Raw genomic sequence first — 26,362 nt, forward strand, 5'->3', positions numbered from 1 at the left:
TCAGGGACCCTCTTCCTCATCTCTCACAGCCCCTTCAGACAGGGCCAGGGAGGAAGCCGACTGCCCGAGATTGACCCGGAGCAAATACTCTAGCATTTGCAACTTGCCGGTTTCGGCGTGGGCCCTGGGACCCCACAGGAACTCGTAGCGGGCAGGGTCACTGCCGGGCACCTGCCGGTACTCCACGTACCCTTCCTGCACCCAGACATTGGTGAGGAGATCCCTGGGCTCCCCATAGATGTCATGCTCCTGGCCGGCATACACCCCCATGACCCCCAGCGTTTCCCACACCTCCTCCTCGGGGGCACGGTCGCCATGCTGGAGGATCACCCCTAGGACCAAAACCAGGAGGCCGGTCTTGGGCACTCCCTGCTCACCGCTCAGCATCCCATCATAGGTGAGGCCCAGGACGGGGACCAGGATGTAGGAGTGGTCGTTGGGGTCCACTTCCTTCACATCCGTGCCAAAAACCAGCTGCATGCACTCAGAGGCTTGGCCCAAGATCACAGGGAAGGCATCCTGGTCATCTTTGCGGACGATCTCCAGCATCTCTGCCTGGCTGGTCAGCTCCTTGGTGTGATACTTGAGGAGCAGGAACTCCACCAGGTCGGCCAGCTTCCCCTGGATTATGTTTTAGAGCCCCGGCTGGGGTTCTTTGGGCTCCTCGCAGGTGCTCGACCCCTCCTCATCGGAGCTGCTAGAGCCCTGGTCAGGCTGGTTCCAGGCACTGGCTGCTGGGGCAGTGGGGGAGAGGCAGGCACTCAGAGAGCTCTGGGGAGGACTCTGGAACCCAGCAGCAGACCCCTCCTCCGAGGGGACCAGAAACAGGGCAGAGCAGGAGACAGATGGGGCGGTGGACTGGGAGGAGGCTGAGGTGGAGGAGGAGGAGGGGGCGCGGGGGGCCTCTTCCTCCCCAACCCCCGACACCTGTGCCTCCACCAGGCCCTGGGCCGGGCCTGGGTCTTCCTCCAGCTTCCAGAGCGCACTCCTCTGACCCACGGGCATGGCGTTTGTGTCCGGCTGAACCTGAAGAAAAGGTGTGATGAATCCTCAGGTTCCAGCCCAGGCAGCAGAGGCCTGAAGTCCCGGAGCTGAGAGTGCACTGCATCGGACTTGGGTGCTGAGGGGTCCCCTCTGGGTGGGATGGGCGAGCCCCTGGTTCCATGCTCAGAGCAAGTACCTCACCTTGACCACTCGCACTCACCTGCACCTCCCCTGCTCTGGGAACTTAGAGGCTCCTGCCTCAGAGCTAGGCCTCAACTCTGAGTTCTTGAAGCTGCTGGAGGAGCAAAGGAGGAGTCACTTCGGGGTGCAGACACAGCACGGCCCCCGGCCCTCAGTGGGGAAGGAGGGCTGGGGCGGACTCTGTGAGGTCGCCATCAGTCCAAGCTGGGCGGTCCCCTCCTTGGCCTCTCAGGGGACTGCTATTTCCCCTGGCAGGGCCTGGGCCCCACCCCCGCAGCCTGAGGCCACAGAGTCACAGCAAGACCACGAAGCCCTGAGACTCCACAGAAGGTAAGCGAGGGGGCCCACCTCTGCCCACGCCTGCCAAGGGTCTAACGGCTCGTCACGGAATCCCAGGGATGGCCAAGCTCGGGTTCCGTCTGTGCTGGGATGGGCGCACCTCTCCGTCTATACCTTGACCCCACGGAAGGCCTGGGAAAACTCCCTGTGTTGACCTGAGGCCACCCTCCTGGTGCCGAGGCCTCATCTCTGGGAGACATCAGAAGGAAAAGTCAGGAGCAGTAACTTGGCCCACCGATCGCCCGTCTCCCCAGGGCTGGCAGAAGCGGCAGGGTAGGCCTGGGCCCTAGGGATCCTGCTGTGGGAGGCATCCCCTCATTTCTCATCTCCCCCCCACCATCAGGGCCAGACCCAGAGGCAGGGCACCTGCCTCCTCTGCTACCTGAGTCCAGACCCTCAGGCTCGGGCCCTCCCCATCCTGAGAGGAAGGATCTGGAGAGGAGGAGGGACTCAGCCTGACAGGCCGCACCCAGGGTTCCCAGGGCAGCCAGGTAAGGGCTGCACAGATTTCTGGGCCATCCCTTCCTTGTCCTGAGGGGTGGGTGGGGAGTCACTCACTCCTCCCTCGGGTGTCCCCACATTGACTCTCGGCAGGAGCAGGGACTCCTGTGTGTCTCCCAGATGGGCTCCCCCAGTTGACCTGACCCCGACCTCTCCCAGCATGGTCCTCACCTCCCTGAGAGCTCCGAGAGGAGGGTGAGGAGCCAGCACGTCCTCGTCCACGGCCACGTCTCCATCCCCCACCCTCAGCCCCCCGGCAAGATCCCAAAGGGCCGGTAAGAGGGACCGGCCCCTCTGTCCTGGGGTGGGGATGCCCTCAGGCCCCCAGGACGCTAATCTTCTTTCTTCCTGGAGGGCCTGCCCTTCTTCCAGGTCCCCAACGTGAGACAGAAGCCATGTGCCCCTGAGACCAAGACCTTGCTCCCCGAGGACTCCCGCCTTCTGGCCCATGAGACAAGTGAGCATGGGTGCCAGGTTGGGCCCCCGCTGACCGATCCTCCCTGAATCGGGCCCGGCCAGACTCCGGTGCACTTTGCTTCTTTGCTGAGATGGTGTGGAGGGGGTACGGCCAGTCCTCCCCCAGGGTCCTCACCCTGACTCCCAACCGGACCTGTGCCCAGCTCCCCCCGACCCCGCCCTCCACCCTCACACACACACAACCCGCTACACCCCAGGCCCGCTCCTTCTCACCACAGGCCCTCAGTCTCTAGCAGCCACATGTGGGCCTCCAGATAGGAGGCATGGGCTCCTTCTCCACAAGGGTCCTCCTCCCTGGCCTGAACGTACTGCGGCCCAGTCTGTCCTCCCTCTGGTCCTCCCCTTCCATCCTGGCAGGACCGGGGTAGGCCTGGGCAGCCCTGAAGCCTGCTCCTTCCACCCAGACCCCAGGCTCTAGGAGACGTGGCTGGGAAGTCAGGGCACGCCCTAGGTGACCATCTGGCCCCGGGGCCTCCCGGGACCGAATCTGTTCGCTGTCCCCATTCCCGCAGTCCTCCTTCTGGTCCTCGCCTTTCCACCCAGCAACACATGGGCCATCGCCCCCCACCCCCATACTTGAGGCAGTGCTCCATCCAAACACCATGGGGTCTCGGAGGCCCTGAGGCCAAAGTGGCCACGCACTATGTGGGCTCATGCATCCCAGGAGCCTGAGGGTTGCTGGAGTGGTGGGGGGTGGGAGGGAGGGGGTGGCTGGGTGATAGACATTGGGGAGGGTATGTGCTATGGTGAGCGCTGTGAATTGTATAAGACTGATGAATCACAGACCTGTACCTCTGAAACAAATAATACATTATATGTTAAGAAAAAAAAAAAAAAGAAGATAGCAGGAGGGGAAGAATGAAGGGGGGGAAATCGGAGGGGGAGAGGAACCATGAGAGACGATGGACTCTGAGAAACAAACTGAGGGTTCTAGAGGGGAGGGCCGTGGGGGATGGGTTAGCCTGGTGATGGGTATTAAAGAGGGCACGTTCTGCGTGGAGCACTGTGTATTATGCCCAAACAGTGAATCATGGAACACTGCATTAGAAACTAATGATGTAATGTATGGTGATTAACATAACAATAAAAATTAAAACAAACAAACAAACAAACAAAAACAGCTCCCAAAAACAGACCATTAATTTGGTCTTCTTGGATTTTGTTTCTTTTTAGTTTTAAATTTCATTTGTTTTTGATTAATCTTTATTTTTTTCTTTCTACTGGCTTGGTTTTCGTTTTTGTTTTCCTGGTTCCTTTAAGTGTAATGTTATGTTTTTTATTTGATATTTGTCTTGCTCTGTGATGTATTCCTGTATAGTTATAATGTCTCCTCTTAGAATAGTTTTGCTGCATTCCAAAGATTTTGGATCATTGTAGTTTATTTTCATTTTTCTCCATATATTTTTTGATTTCCTTTTTTATTTCTTGTTTCATCTATTCAATATTTGGTAGAATGTTATTTAGCCTCCATGTATTTGTGCTCTTTCCATCTTTTTTTCTTGCAATTACTTCCTAGTTTCATACTATTGTGGTGAGAAAAATGCATGATACAATTTCAATCGTTTTGAATTTGAGACTTTTTTGTGGCCTAACATAGGATCCATTTTGGGGAATGCTTCATGTACTGGAAAAGACTGTGTATTCCAATATTTTTTAAATGAAATGTTCTGAATATATCCAGTAGGTCCATCTGGTACATTGTGTTATTCAAAGTCATTGTTTCCTTGTTGATTTTCTGGCTAGATAGATAATCTATCCATTGATGTGAGTGAGGTCTTGGAAGTCCTCTATTGTATTACTGTGATTACCTTCCTTTATGGCTCTTAAGAGTTGCTTTATGTATTTCAGTGCTCCTATATTGTGTGCATAAATATATTTTTTTAAGTTTTCTTGTTTCTTTCAGCACTTTTAATGTAACATGCCACACCTCTCTGGCCTGCAAAGTTTCTAAGAAATTTACTGATAGTTTTATGTCATTTCCCTTATATGTAACTCTTCTTTTCTAGTGCTTTTTTAAATAATTCTCTCTTTATCACTACTTTTTGCCATGAGGTGTCTTTGTTTGCACTTCCTTGCGTTGATTTTTTGGGGGAAGGGTTTCTTTGTGCCTCCTGGAGCTGGATACCTCTTTCCTTCCCCAAATTAATGAAATTTTCAGCTATTATTTCTTCAAATAAATTTTCTGCCCCTCTTTCTCTCTCTCCTTCAGGATTCTTTATAAAGTGAATGTTATTAATCTTGATGATATGCTGAGTTCCCTTCACCTTGTCACATACTTTATTATTCTTATTTTCTTTCTTTTCTGCTGTTCATCTTTGTTGTTTTCCATTAATCCTTCTTTAGCTCCCTGATCCATTCCTCTGCCTCATCGTATATGCTATTGCTTCCCTCTACTGTATTTTATTTCAAAATGTTTTATTTTTTTTAAATGTTTTATTTATTTATTCATGAGAGTCAGAGAGAGAGAGAGAGAGAGAGGCAGAGGGAGAAGCAGGCTCCCCACTGAGCAGGGAGCCTGATGTGGGACTCGATCCCAGGACCCTGGGATCATGACCTGAGCCGAAGGCAGACGCTCAACCATCTGAGCCACCCAGGCGCCCTACTGTATTTTATTTCAGTTACTGAGTTCTTTATCTAAGACTGGGTCTCTTTTCAATATGTTCTGTCTTTGTCTCACTGAGAGCCTATAGTCTTTTCTCAAATCCCATGAATATCTTATAGCCATTACTTTGATCTTATAACAGTCATATTGATTATTTCTGTTCATTTAGCAATTTGATGCAGTTTTGTCCCTGTTCTTTTGGGACATATTCCTCCACCTCATTATTATGTGTAACCCTCTGTGCTTGTTTCCTATGTATTTGGAAAATAAGCTACATTTCTTGACCTTAACAGTCATGGCTTTTTGAAGAAGAGGTCCTGTGGTGTCCAGCAGCACAATGCCCCTGTTCACCAGAACCAGGTACTCTAAGGAGGTCTCTATGTGGATTGTGTGCACTTTACTATCATGACTGACTATAGTTTCCTTCAGTCCGTTTGGCTGCATTTGACCACTGTGCTTGTTACACCAAGAAGGTTTTTGACCCTGTGCTGTGAAGGGACCAGCCTGCTCCACCATGTGCTAGAAGTTGGAAGGTGTCAGCAGTCAGCAAAATGCCTGCCCTAAGCTCATGTGCAGGGGCTACTTGAAGGATGATATCCTTGCCGTGTGCCTTGAGGCTCCCAAAGTGGGCAGTAATAGCAGTCATACCTGCTAGGGCTGCCCTTGCACCGATTGGCAGTCCACATTTTCTGTGCTACTAGACAATATTTGCCTGCTGGGACTGTGGACACACCTGTGTGCATGTGTATCTGTCCCTCTCCCCAGGGCAAGAGTCAGTTTGGAGTGTCGCATCTCACTGTTGGGGCTGTTTGCAGCATGTTTTGTGGTAGGAGATGCTTTGGATGGACACCTGTGTAATGGGAGGGATTGGGTAGTGTGGATCTGCAGGAGAATGTGGGGGTGGAGTTCATGGTGCTACCTAGATAGATGAAGAGTGTTTACACTTGTTCCTGCACATGTGCTGCTATCTTGGCTTGGGGTCTGGGAGGAAATGGCACTGGTCAGCTCTTTTGTTCTTGGAGAAGTCTGCTATAGATCCACCCACACACATACACACACATACACCCAAGCGTGTTCTGGAAGTGGTAAATAAATCTCCTTTACTATGTCCCAGGTGCTGCTCAAAATGCTGTTCATATGCTCTTATGCTAGCACTTTAGGGACAGGGACTCAGTTTCTTCTTGCCCTCATGATCTTTCAGAGTTAAGCCTGCTAACTTTTAAAATACCAAGTGATTCCCAGCTGATTGTAAATATTCAGAAAGTTAAGCCCCACTGTTTTTCAAAGCCATATATTACAGGAACCCATGATCCTGATGTGGGTGACCCATCCTTGAGGCGCTTGCCGAGGGTTCTGATTCTCTCTTCTCCGTGATTGTAGTGTACCTCCTGCTTGTGGTTAGTCTCATGAAGGGTTTGGTTTCCAACTGCATCTCCGTTTCTCCTGACATTTTTTATGTGGCCTCCTCTCTATGAGTAACTAGAGAGTTTGTTCTGACAATCTTTGGGTTGTTTTCAGAGGTAGTTGCATGGATGTGTTTGTTATCTTGTGTGTCTCTGGGACTAAGTGAGTTCAGGATCCTCCCACTCTGCCATCTCCATAGAGCCTTAAGTTGGCAGTCTTTTTAAAAGTGAGCTTTTACAACTCTAAATTCCCTCTTAACATTATCTTTCCTATATCTAATAAATTTTGGTACATTGTGTTATTTTCATTTTTGTCAGGATAATTTATAATTTCCCTTGTGTTTAATTCTTTGACCAGTTTGTTGTTTATGAGTATGTAATTAAATTTTCACGTATATTCTCGATTTCCCAGATTTGCTTCAGCAATCTTAAATTTGCTTCAGCAAAATTAAATTTTTAATTTTATCTCATTATGATAAGAAAAGCTAGTTTGTATGACTTTACCCTTCTTAAAATGTTAATAAATGTTTATTGGTCTTATATAAGGTCTATCTTGGAAAATGTTCCATGTTCCCTTAGAAATTATGCCAAAATTTCTATATATATTTAATATCTCTGGGTTTTGGTATACATATATTTATAATTGTGAAGTGTCATTATTATTGTTATGTGTCCTTTTCCTTTCTTACAGTTTTATTTTTGTGTGAAATTAGTATAAATATAAATTAGTATAAATCAATCGGTTACTACTTCAGCACAGTCTTTTTTTTTTTTTTTCGTTTCATTAACAATCTATCAACCTTTGTCCTTAGAACTAAGGAGAGTATCCTGTAGGCAGCATAGTTATTTTCTCTTTTTAAATCCATTCCATTCTGTCAATCTTTATCTTTTGAATGGGACATTTAATATGATTACTGGTAGGAAAATAACTCAATGCCTTTTTGTTAAGTGTTTTCTTGTTATAGCTATTGCTGTCCCTCGTTACCTTTTTTAATGCCTTCATTTTCACTTTATTGATTTTTTAATAGTGGGATGCTTTTATTTACCTCCTATTTCCTTTTGTCTGTAGTTTATTGATACTTTATTTGTCGTTACCATAGTGTATTTGTTTGCTTGGGGCTGCCATATCAAAGTATCACAACCTGGGTTGTAATTAATAATAGTTAATTTTCTCACTTTTCTGAAGGCTACAAGATGGATGTCAAGGGGTTGGCAGAGTTGAATTTTGTTGGGAACCCTTTCCTTGGCTTGTAGACATCCATCTTCTCTGTCTGTCTTTACATGGCTGTAACTCTACAAGTGTCTGTATCTTAAACTCCACTTATATGAAATCACATATATTGGATGAAGGTGACCCATATGATCCGTGTTGACTTAATTGCCTATTGGAAGTATTATTTCCAAATACAGACACTATAAAATAATGGAGGTTAAGATTTCAACATTTGAATTAAGAGGGGACCCAATTCAGTCCACAACACATGTGGATTACAAAAAAACAATTTCTACAACACGTTACATTACTGATATCATAGATGAGATTTTTGTATGTGTGGGCCCATTAATATGTATTTATAATAATTTTCAGGTTTGGTCTTTTCAAATCTTATAAAAGAAGTAAAGGTGGACTTCTGTGTGTTTTGGTCAAGTTCCCCACATACAAGGCACTTTTAAATTTCCTTAGAGTCTCATCCTTGCATTTTTTTTAGAAGCCTTGCATTTGTATTAAATGTCTCTTTGTTAATGTCTTGCTTCCCCCACAAATTGTAGCTCACTGTAGCTTTAATGATCCACTGCAACTGTCCCTGCCATCAGAGGCCTCCCAACTATGCCACTTTCCCCATCACTGTTCGGAGCCAGGGACAGACAGAAGTCATATGGAGAGCCCTCCACAAGTCAGTACGTTATAAGCAAGTACGTTCTTCTTTTGTCTAAACGATGGAACTGAGAATTAAGAAGTGTCCTCCTGACTAAACCACATGGCTCCAGCTGGGGGTATGGCAAGGGGAGGCACAATTCCACAAAATTTCCCAACATTTTGAGTAAGGGCTTTTTCTTGGTTAAGGATTCACTTGGCTTTTGCACTTTTTAGCTGGTTTCTGGAGTTCTGACAAAACTATGTTTGTCCATATGTTGTTCTTTATGGAGTGTCTGTGGGAAATGAGGGCTGGCACATTCTAGCCCACCGTCTTGATGTTTTGTCCAAGATTCAAGGGACAGATGTGTCAGCAAGGTGTTAGTATGCCTGAAAGAATGTCATCAGATATACTGATTTATCTAATCTGTTCTCCTCATGACACATCTGCTCTTATTCCCTTCCTAGGACTTGATCAAAGGAAACCAGATACTGTTCCATGTCTATATTGTTATTATTTGTGTGAATTTAAAGGGCCATCTGTATCTAAAGTGATCTCCTGACTTTCTCTTGGTACGGTTTTTGGGCTCAGACACCCAAATATGTGGATTCAAACTGTGTCTCATGTGGTAGAAAAACAGGCATTTGTTAAGTAAGGTTGGGAGTCTACCCTCCAGCTGGGAGGAAGTCAGCCATGAACAGTGATGTGATTGCATTGGGCTGGATATGTGGTTGGAGAAATTTGCTGTATATAGTAGGAAATATCTTCTTTAGTTTCAGAGACATGTCTTGGTGGAGGGAGAGAATCTTCACAGTTACAATCACTCAGCTATCAGATAGGTGTTTAATCTGCTGAGTCCTCTGAGGTAAGTTAAAAGAAATTTGCAAATGACACTATAGATAAAGTGCTGGTATCCAAGATCTATAAAGAACTTCTCAAACTCAACACCCAAAAAAATAATCAAGTCAAAAAGTGGGCAGAAGATAAGAACAGACACTTCTCCAAAGAAGACATACAAATGGCTAACAGACACATGAAAAAATGTTCATCGTCATTAGCCATCAGGGAAATTCAAATCAAAACCACATTGAGATACCACCTTACACCAGTGAGAATGGCAAAAATGGACAGGGAAAGAAACAACAAATGTTGGAGAGGTTGTGGAGAAAGGGGAACCCTCTTACACTGTTGGTGGGAATGCAAGTTGGTACAGCCACTTTGGAAAACAGTGTGGAGGTTCTCAAAAAATTAAAAAATAGAGCTACCCTATGACCCAGCAATTGCACTCCTGGGTATTTACCCCAAAGACACAGATGTAGTGAAAAGAAGGGCCATATGCACCCCAATGTTCATAGCAGCAATGTCCTCAATAGCCAACCTGTGGAAGGAGTCAAGATGTCCTTCAACAGATGAATGGATAAAGAAGATATGGTCCACTTATACAGTAGAATTTTACTCAGCCATCAGAAAGGATGAATACCCAACTTTCACATCAACATGGATGGGACTGGAGGAGATTACACTAAGTGAAATAAGTCAAGCAGAGAAATTCAATTATCATATAGTTTCACTTATTTGTGGAACATAAGGAATAGAATGGAGGACATTAGGAGAAGGAAGGGAAAGATCAAGGGGGGAGAATCGGAGGGAGAGATGAACCATGAGAGAATATGGAGTCTGAGAAACAAACAGGGTTTTAGAGGGAAGGGGTTGGAGGGATGGGTTAGCCCAGAGATGGGTATTAAAGAGGGGCACGTACTGCATGGAGCACTGGGTGTTATACAAAAACAATGAATCATGGAACACTACATCAAAAACTAATGATGTAATGTATGGTGACTAACATAATAAAATTAAATTAAGAATAAAAAAAGAAATTAGAGTGCTTTGATGAGTTTCCTACAACTTATATTAAAAAGGAAAATATGCGATTCCTATTTAAAGAAATACATTTCACTTTGATGATTATGTAGTGTGAATTCTATTATGTATCTGACATGCATTTTCTCAATTGGGACTATTTCTTAGGTGGCTATATTGTCATCATATTGCATAAGTGATTTATGTGAAAAGAATATAGAGTTAAGTATTTGAGATTTATTTGGTCTTATATCACATATGAGTCATCCCAGGTTTAAAAGACAAAGGGGATGAAGACCACCTTGTCACAGTGAGAGGGCCAGAGTCTGGTAGCAGTGTGTACTTCTGTATATGAGAGCATGACCCTGGAACATCCTTGTATCCTTGATGGGGCTAGTGAACATTTTTGTTTCTCTCTTCTCTAAACCATAACATTTTGCATTATATTAAGCACAAATTTATATCCAACAATATTTTTGAAATAATGAAAATATTTAAAACAGGTAAAGTATTTCAGGAAGTAAAAAAAAAAAGTTGAGAATTTTATGCAGTTCTTTCTAGTTTTTTTGTTTTGTTTTATTTTTAATTTTATTATGTTATGTTAGTCATCATACAATACATCATTAGTTTTTGATGTAGTGATCCAAGATCCATTGTTTTCATAAAACACCCAGTGCTCAGTGCAATACATGCCCTCCTTAATACCCATCACCAGGCTAAACCATACTCCCACCCCCTCCCCTCTAAAACCCTCAGTTTGTTTCTCGGAGTCCATAGTCTCTCATGGTTCATGTCTCCCTTGGATACCCCCCCTTCATTAAAGTAAAATATTTTGTAAATTGTGTAGTTCCATGCAAGTCCTGATTATTATTAATAATTCCATTTTTATATTTACCTTATTACTGACTGAAAATATGGAGGTGCTAACACATTTTCTATATGTGTGGCTTCCATTTCTATTCATTTCTTTAGTTTCTATCTCCTGATATCATTTACCTAATAACTTTCCCTTAAATAAAATTTACACTAAAGATTTTTAATAAATGCAGAATTCAAAATTCAAGGGAAATATGGAAACAAACAATTAAAAAATATGTGTGGACTATGATAAGAATCATGAGCTTTTATTATGATGAAAATAACTATATGTAATTGCTTAGTTGATAAAGTTTTTTAGGTAGGAATTTTTGACTTTCAACCTTTATGGACCTAATAACATATAATTTGTTCTGAAATCCAGCATGGTAAATATAAACTTTAATATTGCTTCCTTTCTCTTGCCACGTTTCCAGTTTGGTTTTAAAACAAACTTTAAGATGATATTATTTTAATATTTTTACTTCAACTTGAAATTCCAAGACAGTACTTAGTGCACCAGAGCTACATGATAATTACAATTGTTTTAAGGTTGGGAATTGTAATTTTTAAATTATATTGATGAACATATCATAAAAGTTCTCAGTCCTCAATATATTTATTTTATATTAATGTGAATGGAACTGACATTTAGAATTTTATCTACAACTGGAAATGCTTTTGGAAGTTGGAGGAGGTGTCTGGGTGTTAGAGAATTTCTTTCTTGGTGGAAAGATGCATGATATCTTTTAGGTCTTCTCATCTTAACATGAACTTTGTACTTTTTCCTCATCCATAAAGTGAATTTTTTTTATTTATAATACAGTAATGTGGCATAGCCTAAAATTAATTTCCTGAACGTTATGAAAATATTTTTACAGCATTCAATGTTTTTATTTTTATTTTTTAAAAGATTTTATTTATCTATTTGTCATAGAGAGAGACAGAGAGCACAAGCAGGGGGAGCAGCAAACAGAGGGAGAAGCAGGCTCCCCACTGAGCAAGGAGCCTGATGCGGACTCCATCCCTGGACCCTGGGATCATGACCTGAGCCGAAGACAGCTGCTTAACTGACTGAGCCACCTAGGTGTCCCATTCAGTGTTTTTAATACTTACCAGAGTATTACCCTTTAGAGTTAGAGGTGAGGGAAAATGATTAGATAACTTTGTATGTGCTTAAAAAGGCCTAAGAATTCTGTATTTAAAGGAAAAAAAGAGGATAAAGCATGTATTTTTCAAACTGGACAGAAATTCAGAGTGCTTTTAATACTGTCATAAATTCACTGGGTAATTGAGTGTGAGTAATACATCTGATAATCAATAGAGCTAAGGGAAATTGAATATGCATACATTCTCTACAAGTTGTCTTGTGTGTAAAGAGATAGGTTAAGTTATCATCATCCAGGGTTTATTCTCTGAAAGTTACTGGAATAAGATACATTGTTTTCCGATCATTTTGCAAAGAAAATGAAAGCAGTGTCCAGTCTGTATATTTTACTTGGCTAGGGCAATGGTGTGGAGGCAATTCAAGGCATTTAACAATAATCATTTTCTTTTCTCTTGAAGTGCAGTCATTGTCTTTACATGGAATCTTTAGATACAATCTGCTCTGATATTTCAGATTAAACTATGAAGACAGGAAATCAAAGCATCAAAACAGATTTTATACTTTCTGGTCTTTTCCAATATGGCCAAATGGACACTTTCCTCTTTGTTGCCCTTGTGATCCTCTTTGCAGTGGCTCTGATGGGGAATATCATACTGATCCTTCTCATTCAATTGGACACCAGACTCCACACTCCAATGTATTTTCTACTCAGTCAGCTCTCCTTCATGGATATAATGAACATCACCACCACAGTGCCCAAGCTGGCCACTAACTTTCTGTCAAATAGTAAAACCATTACATTTTTAGGCTGTGAGTGTCAAACATTTGTGCTCATAGTCCTTGGTGGGACTGAAGCCCTTCTCCTTGGTTTCATGTCCTATGATCGATATGTAGCCATCTGTCACCCTTTGCATTATCCTGTACTCATGAGCAAGAAGATCTGTTGGATCATGGTCACATGTGCATGGACCAGTGGATCTATCAATGCTCTAGTACACACATTGTATGTGTTTCATCTTCCATTTTGTAGATCACGGCTCATCAACCACTTTTTCTGTGAACTTCCATCTCTCTTACAACTGGTTTGTCAGGAAACTTCCCAGTATGAGTATACAGTCCTCCTGAGTGGGCTTATTATTCTGCTGCTGCCTTTCTTGGCCATTCTAGCATCCTATGCCTGTGTACTTACTGTGGTGTTCCAGGTGAGCTCAGGTAAAGGACAGACAAAGGCTGTTTCCACTTGTTTCTCTCACCTGACTGTGGCAAGCCTGTTCTATGTGACTGCTCTCTCCACCTACACCAGGCCACACTCCTTGCATTCCCCAGAACAGGGCAAGGCAGTGGCAGTGTTTTACACCATCATCACACCTCTTCTGAACCCATTTATCTACAGCCTGAGGAATAAAGAGGTTATTGGGACCATGAGAAGACTGTTGGTATAATGGATATTTGTACAGGAGATATCACTTTGGGAAATCCTTATTGACTGAGATTAAACAACATAGATCACTTTGCCTGGAATACTGTTTTGGAATGTATAAACTCTCAGAAATATTTATGAAATAAATAAATTGATAAATACCATGAATCCTGCTGGTTTCAGAATGGCTTAAAGATAGTTTTTGAAACTGGATGCATTTCCAATCTGTAAGCTGGAAAAATTGTGTTATGGTCAACATTATTTAGCTTCTAAAGCAATAGATTTCATGCATGTCAACTCAGTATTTGCATGTCAACATGCAACAACAAATATTTTGTAATATCCTCCTTAATATCTGAAACACAATGAAAAGGAGATATAATCTATACAAGCACGTACCATCAAAAGGATCTATGTAAATATATACTGTAATGTAGAGCAAAGTACATAATTCACTCATTTATGCATTCATTCAACAACTGATTTAATGTCTTAACTATTTGTGACACTGGTATAGGCATTGGTGATCTAGGAGTAAACAATGATAAGAACTGACAGAAAACTTTGATCTCATTCAGTTTGCATTTCAATGTGGGGAGATATAAAATTATTAAAATAAATATAAAAAACTGTAATATTTAAAATAAGAGGAATTAATGGGAAAATAGCTGGAGATTGGGATAAGGAAAGTCAGAGAATTTATGGGGCGCCTGGGTGGCTCAGTCGGTTAAGCGTCTGCCTTCGGCTCAGGTCATGATCCCAGGGTCCTGGGATCGAGCCCTGCATCGGGCTCCCCGCTCCACGGGAGGCCTGACTCTCCCTCTACCACTCCCCCCGCTTGTGTTCCTGCTCTCGCTGTGTCTCTCTCTGTCAAATAAATAAATAAAATCCTAAAAAAAAAAAGGAAAGTCAGAGAATTTTGTAATTTTATATAAAATAATCCATGAAGTGGCAACTATAAATATTTGGTCAAAGATTTAACTGAGATGAGTAAATAATTCAAATCGATACTTCATAAAGAATGTTCTGGGGGGGAAATGTTCTGGGCAAAAGAAGTAGCAAATAAAAATTTCTTGAGGTAGGAACATGATGGACAGGGCAAATAAAATGAAAGAGTAAATTGGTGGACTCCAGTAGATGAGTCGAATTAATGGATACAGAATTTGAAATGTGAGGTTGACCATTGTGAGAAGTTTGGTGTTTAATCCAAGAAAACTGGCAACCATTGCTGTGCTCACAGAGAAGATTGAAATGGGCAAATAGGAGAGCATTGCTGCAGTGCAGTTATTACAAAATGCTGACTTGGAGAAAAGTAGTAATATTAGAGAGTCCTGAAGTGACCGGTCTCCAGAGATTAGTAGAAGGCAGACATTTGAATCTTTTGGACTGATATGATGTGAAATGTGAGGGAATATAAAAACAGAGAATTGGGTTAAGATCTTGGAATAAAAACTGGAAGTAAGAAATCATCCTTATTACTGTTGAGGAAAACTGCAAGGGCAACATTTTCATCATCCAATTTCTTTGTGCCCCTACACTATTAGCATTTAATTCAATTAAGGTCATCATTCTAACTACCATCAACATAAATAAATAAAAAATAAATAAAATCCTCTTGTGCACCTGGCTTCTTTTTCTTAATGTTTATAGATATAACCTCAATAATGCAAGCAATGATGCTATTGTTTTTATTGCTGTCTAGCATTGCATTGTATGGATATATCACTATTGCTTTCATTGGATGCTTTTGCACTTTCAGCTATTAAAAATAAAAATGCTATAACTCTCCCTATCCAACTTTTCTAATGGGCATATGCATTGAATTCTTTTTTTAAAGATTTTATTTATTTATCTATTGAGAGAGAGGGTGAGAGAGACAGCAGGAGGGAGAGCAGAGAGCACAAATACCAGAGGGAGTTGCAGAGGGAAAGGGAGAAGCCGACTCCCCACTGAGCAGGGAACCTGATGAGGGGCTCAATTCCAGGACCCCAGCATCATTACCTGAGCCAAAGGCAGACACTTAACCAGCCAACCCACCCAGGAGCCCCACACTGAATTCTTTAAGTATATACCTAGGAATAAATTTGTTTGGTCATAGATAAATTGTATGCTTAGTTGTAATAAGACAATTAAATTGTGGTATTAATATCAAATATTCCGATCAGGAATATATAACAACATTCTAGTGCTTATGTGTTGGTGTACATAATGTAATGGATTGGTGCTTAATTTAAAATATAATTGTGATGAGCCCTACGTGTTGTATGTAAGTGTTGAATCACTATATTGTACACCTGAGGGCGCCTGGGTGGCTCAGTTGGTTAAGCAACTGCCTTGGGCTCAGGTCATGATCCTGGAGTCCCAGGATCGAGTCCCATATCGGGCTCCTTGCTCAGCAGGAAGTCTGCTTCTCCCTCTGACCCTCTCCCCTCATGTGCTCTCTCTCTCTCTCTCTGTCTCTCTCTCTCTCAAATAAATAAATATTTAAAAAAAAAAACTATATTGTACACCTGAAACTAATATTATACTGTATGCTAACTAATTGGAATTTAGATAAAAACAAGAAAATATCAAAAATACATTTTTCATATATGTTAAAGACTTACATCTATGTGTCCATTGTCAATGATTTTCATAACAATTTGATTTGTCTTGGGGCACTCATTCTTGATTCAAATAAATTACATATTTGGCCCATGGGTATCTTTATTTAGCTTATTTGTTTTTAATATATAGTGCATCTGTAAGCCCCCCACCAAACCAGGAATGAAAACAGTAAAATGGTTAGAGCTCTTCAGAGCTTCTATTTTGTCCTCATGCCTCCCCCATTGTTCTGAGTTTCTAGACTATCATTGTCTTGCTATATTACTGTATTGCCAAATATACATTCATGTAAAATTATAGAATGTTTACCATCAGGGTTTTGAACAGTATAATAAAAAGGTTTTATGCTGTACGTTATTTTTTTTAGAACTTTGCTTTAGTTAATCTTATTTTATTTTTTATTATTTTTTAAATATTTTATTTTACATGTTATGTTAGTCACCATACAGTACATCATTAGTTTGTGATGTAGTGATCCATGATTCATTGTTTGCGTATAACACCCAGTGCTCCATGCAGTACTTACCCTCCTTAATACCCATCACTGGGCTAACCCATCACCCTGCCCCCTCCCTCTGAAACCCTCAGTTTGTTTCCCATAGTCCATAGCCTCTTATGGTTCATCTTCCCCTCTGATCCCCTCCTCCTCATTTACTATAATAATACAGTTGAATGCAACCATGGAACCTACTTTTTAGTGTAAGATAAAATTCTTTTTTTTTGACTTTAACAAATAATCTGTTTTTTGTTTGTTTGTTTACATATTTTACTGGCTATTATTCCTCTTTTTATTTTTATTTTTTATTATGTTATGTTAATCACCATACAGTACATCATTAGTTTTTGATACAGTGATCCATGATTCATTGTTTGTGTATATCACCCAGTGGTCCATGCAGTACGTGCCCTCTTTCAGGATAACATATTTCTCTAACAAATGTAAATTGTTTCTACTATTTTGGAAACCACTTCACATAGTTCCAAACCAGGACCATTTTCATATCCTATGAACCAGCAGTTCCAGTCATATATGCAAATTCAATATAAGCTCTTGTCCATGGGAAACAGGGTGCATATACATTAATATTCATAAATGTAACATATGTAATAGCATAGAATTGAGAATTGTCTATTGGTGAATGACAGACAATTTTCGATTCTATACAGACAATTTTCAATTCTATGCTATTACATATGCTACATTTTCCTGGTGATGGGTAATAAATATCTGTTTATGTTTTGTTTGGTGGATGATAGACAATTTTCAATTCTATGCTATTACATATGCTACATTTTCCTGGTGATGGGTAATAAATATCTGTTTATGTTTTGTTTGGTGGATGATAGACTATTTTCAATTCTATGCTATTACATATGTTACATTTATGAATATTAATGTATATGCCCCCTGTTTCCCATGGACAAGTGCTTATATTGGATTTGTATATATGACTGGAATTGCTGGTTCATAGGATATGAAAATGACCATGGTTTGGAACTATGTGAAGTGGTTTCTAAAGTAGTAGAAACCATTTATATTTTTGAGAGAAATATGTTATCCTGATAATCAATGTCTTCAAAATTCAGATTGGTCAGTTAAGAATATATATATATGTTAATTCCTAACCATTGAATGAATCTAAATACTGTTTAATTTTTAATGTTTTCCTTGTTTGAAATTCATACATGTGAATTATATGTGTATATATAAAATGATCATTGACATTGTTTGCACTGTCACTAAATTACACTCAGTATAAAGCAGAAAAATATAAATAAACTTTGTAGGGGAGGATAAATATATTATTTTACCCTTTTAATTATCAGCTTAAATCCCTATACCAAAAGACGGATTGACAAAAGAAAAAATATATACATACTTGATAAGCACTTTTCAGAGCACAGGAGCTTTTGCAAGGAAATGAAGAACTATAGCTGTAGTTAAACCTCAGTGATTTTGTATTAGGGGCAGTGAAGTGTGAAGAGTCATGGGAAGTTTGATAGGACAAAAATGGGCATGGGCTCCATGTAGAAAACTGGGGGTAACCCAGCAGGTTTATATTGCTCTCAGTGTCTTGCTGTCTTGTAATTAAGGTTGTTTCTTTCCTCTAGGTATGGGGAGGGCTCCTCTCTCACAAAGGACTTAGGACTTCCTTTAGGGGAAAGTAAGCATGTCTTAACTTGTACCTGAAATCTCTATATTCTTTCAGCTTGAAATATTCAATAAGGTAAGGTGCCATATTTTAGGTAGTGTGTCATAAACTCTGTCCTTAGGTCACAACATCAAAAGAAATATAATATCTTATGGTATTTTAATATTTTCCCTGCTGATTACTCATAAATTTGTATCGGTACCTCCTCATATATTATTTTATATCTAATTGCTACTTTCCACTTTGAGAAACTTATTATTTTTAATGATTTGGTCTATGTTATTCATACATTGTTTCTATTCGTTTATTATTTTGATTTAATTATTTTTTACCATCTGTTCACCTGTACATGAACATGAACATTTTTTTACTCAAATATATTTAACATATGGTGTTATAATAGTTTCAGGAGTATAATATAATGAGTCAACAATTCTATACATTTGTAATTGCTCATCAAGATAAACATACTTTTGGGCGCCTGGGTGGCTCAGTTGGTTAAGCGACTGCCTTCGCCTCAGGTCATGATCCTGGAGTCCCAGGATCGAGTCCCACATCAGGCTCCCTGCTCAGCAGGGAGTCTGCTTCTCCCTCTGACCCTCTCCCCTCTCATGCTCTCTCTCTATATCATTCTCTCTCTCAAATAAATAAATAAAATCTTTAAAAAAAAAAGATAACCATACTTTTAATTCCATCTGTCTATTTCACCCGTCACCACACCTACCTCCTTTCTGGCAACCACCAGTTTGTTTTCTACATGTGTCTGTTTCTTTTTTTTCCTGTTTGTATCTTTTTTGTTGTTGTAATTTTGTTTCATTTCCTGAATTCCAGTGTGAGTGAAATCATAAGGTACTTGTCTTTCCCTAACTGACTTACTTCAGTTAGGTTTATACCCTCTCGGTCCATCCATGTTGTTGCAAAGGGCAAGGTTTCATTCATTTTTATGGCTAAATATTCCATCATTATCTATCATCTATCATCTATCATCTGTCTGCATATTGGCATACCTTCTTTATGCATTCCTTTATAGATAGATAGTTGATTTACTTCCATAACTTAGCTGTTGTAAATAATGCTGCAAAAAACATAGGGGCATGTATGTTTTTTCATTAGTATTTTTATTTTCTTTCCGTGAAGGTCCAGTAGTGGAATTACTGAATCATACCATAATTCTATTTTGAACTTTTTTGAGGAACTCCATACTGTTTTCCATGGTGGTTTTACTAATTAGCCTTACAACCAACAGTGCATGGGTTCTTTTTCTCCGCATCCTTGTCAACACTTGCTATTTTTTCTCTGTTTGATACTAGCCATTTCATAGGTGCAAGGTGATATCTCCCTGTGGTTTTGATTTATATGTCCCTGAAAGTTAGTGATGTTGAGCATCTTTTCATGTGTCTATTGGCTATCTGGATGTCTTGTTTGGAGAATGTTATTCAGGTCCCCTGCCCATTTTTTATTCAGATTATTTGTTTTTAATTGTATTGAGTTGTATAAATCCATATATTTTGGATATGAACCCCTTGTCAGTTACACCATTTGCAAATATATCCTGCCTTTCCATAGGTTGCCTTTTTGTTTTGTTGATGGTTTCATTCACTGTATAAAGATTTTTATTTTGGTGTAGTTCCAATAGTTTATTTTTGGTTTTGGTTCCTTGGCCTAAGGAGACATATTTAGAAAGAGGTTGCTAAGGCCAATGTCAAAAAAATACTATGATTTCTTCTATGATTTTGATGTTTTCAGGTCTCACGCATAGGTCTTGGTCCAGTTCATTCTTCTGCACGTTGCTGTCCATGTTTCACAACACCATTTGTTAAAGAGACTGCCATTTCTTCATTGTATATCTTTGCCTCCTCTGTCCTAAATTATTGATTAATTTATGGTCATGAGATGTTTTGCAGTTTTTTTCTTTGTAGTGTTTTGAACTCGCTTTGGTATCACAGTCGTTTTGGCTCACTTTGTAGAATGAATTTGGAATCTTTCCTCCTTTTTTTTTTTTTAACAGTAATTTGAGAAGAATAGGTTTTAATTCTTTAACTATTTGGTAGAATTCACCTGTGAAGCCTTCTGGTCCTGGTCTTTTGTTTGTTGGGAGTTCTTTGATTGCTGATTCAATTTTGTTGCTAATAATTAGTCTGTTCAAATTTTCTATTTCTTCCTGATTCAGTTTTGGAAGGTTATATATTTCTAGGAATTCATCCATTTCTTCTATATTGTGCAATTGGTTAGAATATATTTTTTCATAATGTTCACTAATAATCTTTTGCATTTCTATGGTGTCACTTGTCATTTCTTCTCCTTTATTTCTGATTTTATTTACTTGAGTTCTCTCTCTAATGAGGCTGACTAAAGGTTAATTAATTTTGTTGATCTTTTCAAAAAATACAGCTCCTAATTTTATTGTTTGTTCTATTTTTTTCATTTTTTCAAGTTTCTAATTTGTTTATTTCTGCTCTAGTCTTTATTATTTCCTTCCTTCAGTGGATTTGGCTTTTGTTGTTTCTTCATTTTCCAGCTCCATTAGGTGTATGTTTAGGTTTTTTATGAGATTTTTCTTGCTTGTTGTAGTAGGCCTGTATTGCTATAAACTTCCTTCTGAGAACCCTTTCCCAGCCATCCAAAGATTTTGGAGCTTTGTGTTGCCATTTTCATATCTCTCCATGTCATTTTTCACTTTTTCTTTGGTTTCATGGTTGACCCATTCATTGTTTAGTAATGTTATTGAACCTCCATATAGTTGTGATCCCTCCAGATTTCTTCTTGTGGTTGACTTCTAATTTCGTAATGTTGTGGTCAGAAAATATGTATGGTATGATTGAAGAGTTTTTGAACTGTTGAGATTTGTTTTCTGGCCTAATATGTAATCTGTTCTGAAGAATGTTCTATATGCACTTGACAAGAATGTGTATACTGCTGATTTAGGATGGAATGTTCTGAATATATTTGTTAATTCTCCTGGTCCAATAAGTCAATCAAAGCCACTGTTTTCCTGTTTGGATGATCTGTCCATTGATGTAAGTGGGAAGTTAAAATTCCATACTATTATCGTATTACTATCTATTAGTTCCTTTATGTGTGTTATTAACTGTTTTTAGGTATTTGGTGCTCCCATATGGGATGCATAAATACTTAAAATTGTTCTATCATCTTGTTGGATTGTCTCCTTTATAATTACATAGTTTTCTTCTTTGTCTCTTGTTACAGTCTCTTTTAAAGACTATTTTGTCTAATATAATTAAGGCTAACCTGGGTTTCTTTTCACATCCATTTGCATAAAAAATTTTTTCTCTATCCCCTCACTTTCAATCTGTGTGTGTCTTTAGGTCTAAAATAAATCTCGTGTAGGCAGCAGATGGACGGAGCTTGTTTTTTCATCCATTATGACACCGTATGTCTTTTGATTGGAGTGTTAAATCCATTTACACTCAAAGTAATTATCAATAGGTATGTATTCATTGCCATTTTGTTACTTGTTTTGTGGTTGTTTTGTGTTTTCTTTGTTTCTTGTTTCTCCAGCTGTTTTCTCACAATAAAATGGCTTTCTTAATTGATATACTTGGATTCTTTTAGTTACATTTTTGTATATCTATTACTGTTTTTTGATTTGGGGTTACCATTAATTTTAATATAACAATTTCTGGATATAGCAGTCTATTTTATGTTGATGGATACTTAAGTTTGAATTCATTCTTTACTCCTCTCCACCCCACATTTTAAGTCTATGTTTTCATACTTTATATCCTTTTATTTGTGAGCCTTTTCACTGATTTTCACAGATTTATTTTTACTGTGTTATGCATTCCTCTTTTCTTACTCAAAGATTTTTCATTTCCACTTAGAGTCCCCTTTAATATTTATTCAGAGGGATGATTTAGTGGTCATGAATTCCTTTAACTTTTGTTTGACTAGGAAACTCTTTATCTCACCTTCTATTCCGAATGACAGCCTCATTGGGCATAGTATTCTTGGCTGCCGGTTTTCTTTTTTCCTTTCAGCACCTTGAATATATAATGCCATTTTCTTCTGGCCTTCAAAGTTTCTGCTGAAAAATTCACAGACTTATACGGTTTCCCTTGTATGGAACTGTTTTCTTCTGCTGCTATCAAAATTATCTCTTTATCATTATGCTTTACCATTTTAATTAATATGTGTTTTGGTGTGGATCTCTTTTGTTTGATTCGCTTGAGAGATCCTTTTGCTGCCTGGATCTGGATTTCTGTTTCATTCCTCAATTCAGGAAATATTCAACTATTATTTCTTCATGCAAATTGTCTGCCCCCTTTTCTTTCTCTTTTCCTTCAGTGATTCTTATAATGTGAACTGTATTATGCTTAATGGTGTTGTTGTGTTCTATTGTTTGCATATTTTTTCCTCTCACCTGCTCATCTTGATTACTTTCCATTCCTCTGCCTTCCAGTTTGCTGATTTGTTTTTCTGCTCTCTCTAACCTGCTATTTCTTCCATATAATGTATTTTTAAATTTCATTCATTGTGTTAATCATTCTGATCAGTTCCTTTTTATCTCTTGGTTAAGAGTCTCACTGATGTCCTCCAATCTTTTTTCAAGTCCATTGAGTATCTTTTGATCATTACTTTAAATTCTCTATCAGGCTGACTAGTAGACATATGAAAAGATATTCAATAACTCATCATCAGGGAAATACAAATCAAAACTACAATGAGATATCACTTCACACCAGAGAGAATGGCTAAAATCAACAACACAGGAAACAACAGGTATTGGTGAGGATGCGGAGCAAAGGGAACACTCTTACACTGTTGGTGGGAATGCAAACTGGTGCAATCACTCTGGGAAGCAGTGTGAAGGTTCCTAAAAGACTAAAAAAATAGAACTACCCTACAATCCAGTGATTGCAACACTATGTATTTCCACAAAGGATACAGAAATAGTGATTCAAAGTGATACATGAACCCTAATCTTTCTAGCAACATTATCAAATATAGTCAAATTATGTAGAGCCCAAATGTCCAGTGAATGATGAATGTCTAAAGAAGATGTAGGAGATAGATAGATAGACAGATAGATAGATAGACAGATAGATATTTGTGGGATTATATGGGATTATATATAATATTTTCAGCTATATATATAGCATATTTCTATTTATATCTATCTATATATATCCTATAGCTATCTCTCTCTCTCTATATCCTATTAATATATCCTATAGATATATATCCTATATAGATAGATATTCATACCTCTATAGGATATAGGTATATAAGTATGTATATCTATATATATAATGTTGCCATTTGCAATGATATGAATGGAGCTGAAGAGTATTCGTATTATGCTAAGTGAAGTAAGTCAGTCAGAGAAATAAAAATAACATGATTTCACTAATATGTGGAATTTAAGAAACAAAACAAATGGACATAAGGGGAAGAAAAAAGAGACAACCCAGGAAACAGACTCTTAGCTATAGAAACAAACAGGTGGTTACTTGAGGGGAGGTGGGTGGGGAGATGGGTTAAATAGATGACTGGTATTAAAGAGGGCACTTGTGATGAGCACTGGGTGCTGTATATAAGTGATGAATCACTAGATTTTACACCTGAAATTAATATTATACTCTGTGTTGACTAAATAAAATTTAAATAGCAATTTGGAGAAACAAACAAAAAGGAATTGCAACATGGCAATTCACAGTTAAAAAATAATCTTTACAGAAAATCCTGGTGCATAGCTTACCAAATTGAATTTCACTAAAAATTAGTAGTTTCATTTTTTTTTTCCTGTGACAATCAGGGTAAAATGCACTTGATGTATTGTATTATTAGTTTCAGAGATAGAATAGAGTCAATCATCTAAAAAAGGAAAAGGCTTTATGAAAATGGCCATGTGATTTCTTTCCTGAATTTTCAATGATAAGCATCCAAATCACACAGTCCATACAGTTAACAGGTAGACAGATGATAGTTAGATGATAGATATAGATAGATAGATGATTGATAGATAGATGATAGATAGATGATAGATGATAGATATTTCATGGCATGTTGACAAAAATGGTGAATTTTCTCTTATTATTCTTGTGTGTATTATCTCTTCCCTAAAAATCTATTGTACTTTTGCATCATAAACTACAATAGATCACCGAAAACAAACAAACAGATATCTATCAGGCATATTAGTCATCCCTTTTGCTTAGGTATCTTGCTTTTGTTTTGTCCTGTACTTTCATTTGGCCCATATTCTTCTGTCTCCTCATTTTTTCCCTAACTCTAAATGTGTTTCTGCGTGCTAGGGATGTCAGCTCTGTCTCCTGCTTTTTGAGGTAGTGGTTTTATGAAGAGGCCCTGCAGTGATCCCCAGTGCATTGTCCTATGTTTACCAGAACCTTGCCTTTCAGGGGTGTCTTCTATGTGGGTTTTGTAAGCTGTGCTGTTGTGGTTTAACCATTTCTTCCTTCATTCCAGTCATCTGTGGTGGCTCTCTTTGCCTGTTTTGGGCAGGGTTTGACCCCTGTGGTATAAGTGGACCAGTCTGGAGCCACCATGAACTTGACTTGAGTCAGCCCGGATATTTGCCTTAGATGTAGTAGCACCAGGCTACGGGGTGCTGTCCCTGTGTTGTCCGTTTAGGAGATTTCATTGGCAGGCACAGCCTATAATCAAACCAGTTGCCTGCCTCCAGCTCGCTGCTGAAGCTGCTGTCTTACTGGTGTGTGTGATTATCTGTCCCTGTGTATAGCATAAGAGTTCCTTTGGTAATGTTCTAGTCCTTCTCAGAGCTGCATGCACACTGCCAGGTTTCTGGCACCAGTTTGGATGGGCTCTGCCCAAGAGGGTATTGGAGGAGACATACCCCCCAACTGGGGAGGGTCAGGACACACAGTGTTTGTAAGGTTTTGTGTCCTGGTCTTCTGATGACTACCTGGCTAGAGGGGTGGATCCACCAAAGCATGGGTTGGTGGGTGCGCTGCCAGGAGGATAAGTAGTGACTGTTTCAAACTGCGGCTTCTATGCTGTATCTCGTTGGGCTGTTGGTTGTGCTGTCTCTTTAAGGACAGGGACTAAGTTTCCTCTTCCCCGCCTCCCACCTCTCTTATAGCTGAGACAGCTAATTTTTTTTAAAATTCCAGGTTTTAAATCCTGCTAGTTGCATATGAAACTTGGTCCCTCTGGTTTTCAAAGCAAAATGATATGGAGATTTCTCCTCCCCATGGGGGCTCCCCAGTGTGATAGTGTTTCTCTCCCCTCTCCATGCCAATGGGTCTCTTCCTTTCTGTTAAGTCCCAAGATCCCTTTAGCTTCACTGCCATCTCAGTCCTTCCTGTCCTCTTCAATATGCACTCTTCTCTACATTTAGTTTTGGGGTTTGTTCTGCCAACTTTTCGGCCTTAGCTGAGTTATTTACATTGATATAAGTGCTATATATTTGTTATCTGCAGGACAAGGTGAGCTTAGGGTCCCTCTACTTTACCATCTTCCCAGCAATCAACCTCTTGCTGGTTTTAAAGTTCACTCTTTCTCATTACATTTTGCTATTTTAATTATAATGTGCCTTGGTATGGACCTCTTTGGGTTGATTTTGTTGGGGGCTCTCTGCCTTCTGGAAGTGGATGTCTGTACCTTTTCCCAGATTAGAAGAGTTTTCAACTATTCCTTCTGTCCATTTTTCTCACTTTTCTCCTTCTGGGGTACTTATAATGTTAATGTGATTACACTTGATGATACTGTTGAGTTCTTCAACTTATTCTCGTTTTGTAATTTTTGTTGTTGTTGTTGTTCATCTGTTTGCTTTCCACTACTCTGTCTTCCAGCTCACTGATCCATTCTTCTGCCTCCTCTCATCTACTATTTATTCCCTCTAGTGTATATTTAATTTCATTTGTTGCATTCATTATCTTTGACTGGTTATTTTTTGTATGATCTATCTCTTTGTTAAAGGTCTTACTGTGATCTTGCACTCTTTTCTCAATTCCAGTAAGTATCTTTATGACCATTTCTTTGAATTCTTAATCAGTCA

The 26,362-nt window shown here is 39.6% G+C and overlaps 1 protein-coding gene and 1 pseudogene across 1 annotated transcript; one reads left to right on the top strand and one right to left on the bottom strand.

Moving 5' to 3' along the window:
• On the bottom strand, positions 1 to 1,005 carry LOC148164278 (melanoma-associated antigen 8-like; annotated as a pseudogene).
• An 11,702-nt stretch (positions 1,006 to 12,707) lies between these two features.
• LOC148164279 (olfactory receptor 2AK2-like) lies at positions 12,708 to 13,628 on the top strand. Its single transcript, XM_088023570.1, has one exon. The coding sequence runs from the start codon at positions 12,708 to 12,710 to the stop codon at positions 13,626 to 13,628; it is 921 nt and encodes a 306-aa protein (XP_087879696.1).
• Positions 13,629 to 26,362: the final 12,734 nt, after the last annotated feature.

This window comes from Eumetopias jubatus, unplaced genomic scaffold, assembly GCF_037043125.1.
Source record: "Eumetopias jubatus isolate StellerSeaLion01/CBP00866 unplaced genomic scaffold, mEumJub1_p1.0 scaffold_5, whole genome shotgun sequence".
Classification (NCBI taxonomy): domain Eukaryota; kingdom Metazoa; phylum Chordata; class Mammalia; order Carnivora; family Otariidae; genus Eumetopias; species Eumetopias jubatus.